Here is a 2,554-nt window from a genome sequence, read left to right on the forward strand (position 1 = left end):
TTCATTATTCAAATAAATGGAATGATTCCCATTACACATCATGAAGAAAATTTTAACCATGGAAAACATTCTTAATAAGTACATTTTAAAAGTAATGTATGATAAAATCATGCAATATAGCAATCTAGGCATTAGCCATATGTAATCACGCATGCTATTTAATGCTTAGTTAAGTATTACATTTAGAAAGTTATGAAAGTTTGAGATTCATTTTATCCTGAAAAAATGAATTAAAGAATCTAGCTAAGGAATACGGACAAGAGACAATGAATGCTGTGGTAGTACACAGAAATTTCCAAGTACATTGTTTGATTTTCAATTTCTTTAGTACACTGAATCAGAAGTATTCCCATGACGAAGCACAGTGGTTAATATAAAAATTAGATTTGTTAACATATTAACAAGAGGCTAAAGTTATATAAATATAATGTACAAATGAAATTTAAATTAATCTTATCTTTCATAACATGTTTTGAAATTAAAAACAAAGTATGTGGTTGGAGATATATACACTTAGGACTATAATAAATAAATACTATTTACACTAAAAGCAAAATGTATGAAATTAAAATAAGCATATTATGACCTAATAATATTTTTAGAATGTTCAACACTTTAATATTACTATATGTCTATGTTTACTGATTTTGTATAAAATTCAGAAGCTTTGCAACACAGGCATAAACCATCAAGAATTTTTTACCTTTTCTTCTCAAATGAGAAATCCAATTCTTTTTTTCTTAAGAAATTGCCTCTTGTATTATTAAACTAACTTCACACTAGCCCAAAGCACTTGATCTTCAATTGGAAATCAAATTAGAAAGAGAAATCCAATTCTTTTTTTCTTAAGAAATTGTCTCTTGTATTATTAAACTAACTTCACACTAGCCCAAAGCACTTGATCTTCAATTGGAAATCAAATTAGAAAGAGTTTAAACATTTATAATTTCAGATATTGGATTAAAAATAGAGGCATAAACAATTAACATTCTAGATTCAAGTGAAACGTCTTTGTAAACATATGCTTCGTTGTTACATATTTTGACAGTATGACTGCAAGGAACTCTGGAACCATCACTTTTAACATTACATGGATTACATATACAATTTATTCAGCAGGTTAAGATGAAAAGAATAATGAAGCCCCAACACAGTTAAATAGAATACAGGGTAGATACAAATTCTGGGAAGACACAGAAGTCAAAATATGGAAATGCTGATATATATAGACCATCTCACTAATGGTGTAAATTCATTTTAAAGCAAGTATAAAAAATACACCCCTGGTGTGTTCTTAGTCATGCTTAAAGCTCAAATGAAATTCTAAAATACTATGTGCTTTTGGTGAACACTTTCTGAAACAAAACAAAATTTTGATATGTGCATTACTTAACAAGAACACAAAAGCATTTCTGAAAATAATAAAAAATTTTAATAGAAGTTTCAGAAATATTGTTATTTCACTTCTACATTCAAGACATTGTGAATAATTCGGAGGTGCAACTTTAAATACTACTCCATCCAGAAACCTGGAGTGATGCAGATGTGAAGTGAGATGTTATATCAAGTTAGGAATTAACTAGGAGAACTCCATGGACTTCAGAACTGCTTGTGAGATACACATGTGAAGCTGAACGGTGAACTTGATAGATTGTAAATGCACACGGAAGCAGACTCCCATTAAAACAAGTGACTGCATATTGTTAAAAATAAAAATGGAAAACTTCCTTCTGACATTAATACATACGGGAAATAAATATGGTGCATTTCAGAATCAGTTAAATGAAGAGTGGGGTTACACAGAACTGCAGAACATGAGAATGTGTGTTCTTGGTCAAAGAGAACATAAGTTACACAGGATGGGAAATAAAGTGCTTTAGATGGGACCACATTCGCATCTGTGGAGAGATCATTAAAGTTACCTGGTCTCCTCCCATCTCTCCTTGCCATCCACCTTGAAAGCATGCTCCATTGTGATGAAACAAAAGAGATTTTAAAACGTAAGTGTGTTCATGGATGTTGGAAGCCCTGGTATGAGGCAGTTAAAAATCATACTCCATCACAGCATGTGCAGAATGAACAAAGGCCAGCCTTGAATCCAAGATCTAACACTTGAGGGCTGTGACTTCTGGCACGTTCCTTAATTTCTTGATCTTATTTTCAAAACTGGAAAATAAACGCAATGATATCTTTACAATCTATTGCAGATGAAAGGACACCATGGACACTAATTCAATGGCAACTTTTCTTCCTCTTGTTAGACACAAGGTTGTTCCAAACCAAGTAATATGTGTGTTTCTCTAATAATTCTTTTTAATTTGTATTCCATTTCCCCCTCACAGATAAAGACATTATTGGAGATGTTTCCCCAAAGCCCACTATTTTCCTTCCTTCAATTGCTGAAACAAATCTCCATAAGGCTGGAACATATCTTTGTCTTCTTGAGAATTTTTTCCCTGATGTTATTAGCATATATTGGAAAGAAAAGAACGGCAATAAGATCCTGGAATCCCAGCAGGGACATACCATGAAGACTGGCAACACATATATGAAA

At 31.9% G+C, this 2,554-nt stretch overlaps 1 gene segment (V, D, J or C); it reads left to right on the forward strand.

The window, feature by feature from the left end:
• The window catches only part of LOC105820059, a 70,084-nt gene that overhangs the window by 48,032 nt on the left and 19,498 nt on the right, over positions 1–2,554 (forward strand). The window contains 1 exon segment of the C gene segment in view: positions 2,343–2,548. Within this exon segment, the coding sequence occupies positions 2,343–2,548 (206 nt within the window).

The sequence above is a fragment of the Propithecus coquereli genome, unplaced genomic scaffold (assembly GCF_000956105.1).
Source record: "Propithecus coquereli isolate 6110/MARCELLA unplaced genomic scaffold, Pcoq_1.0 Scaffold502, whole genome shotgun sequence".
NCBI lineage: Eukaryota > Metazoa > Chordata > Mammalia > Primates > Indriidae > Propithecus > Propithecus coquereli.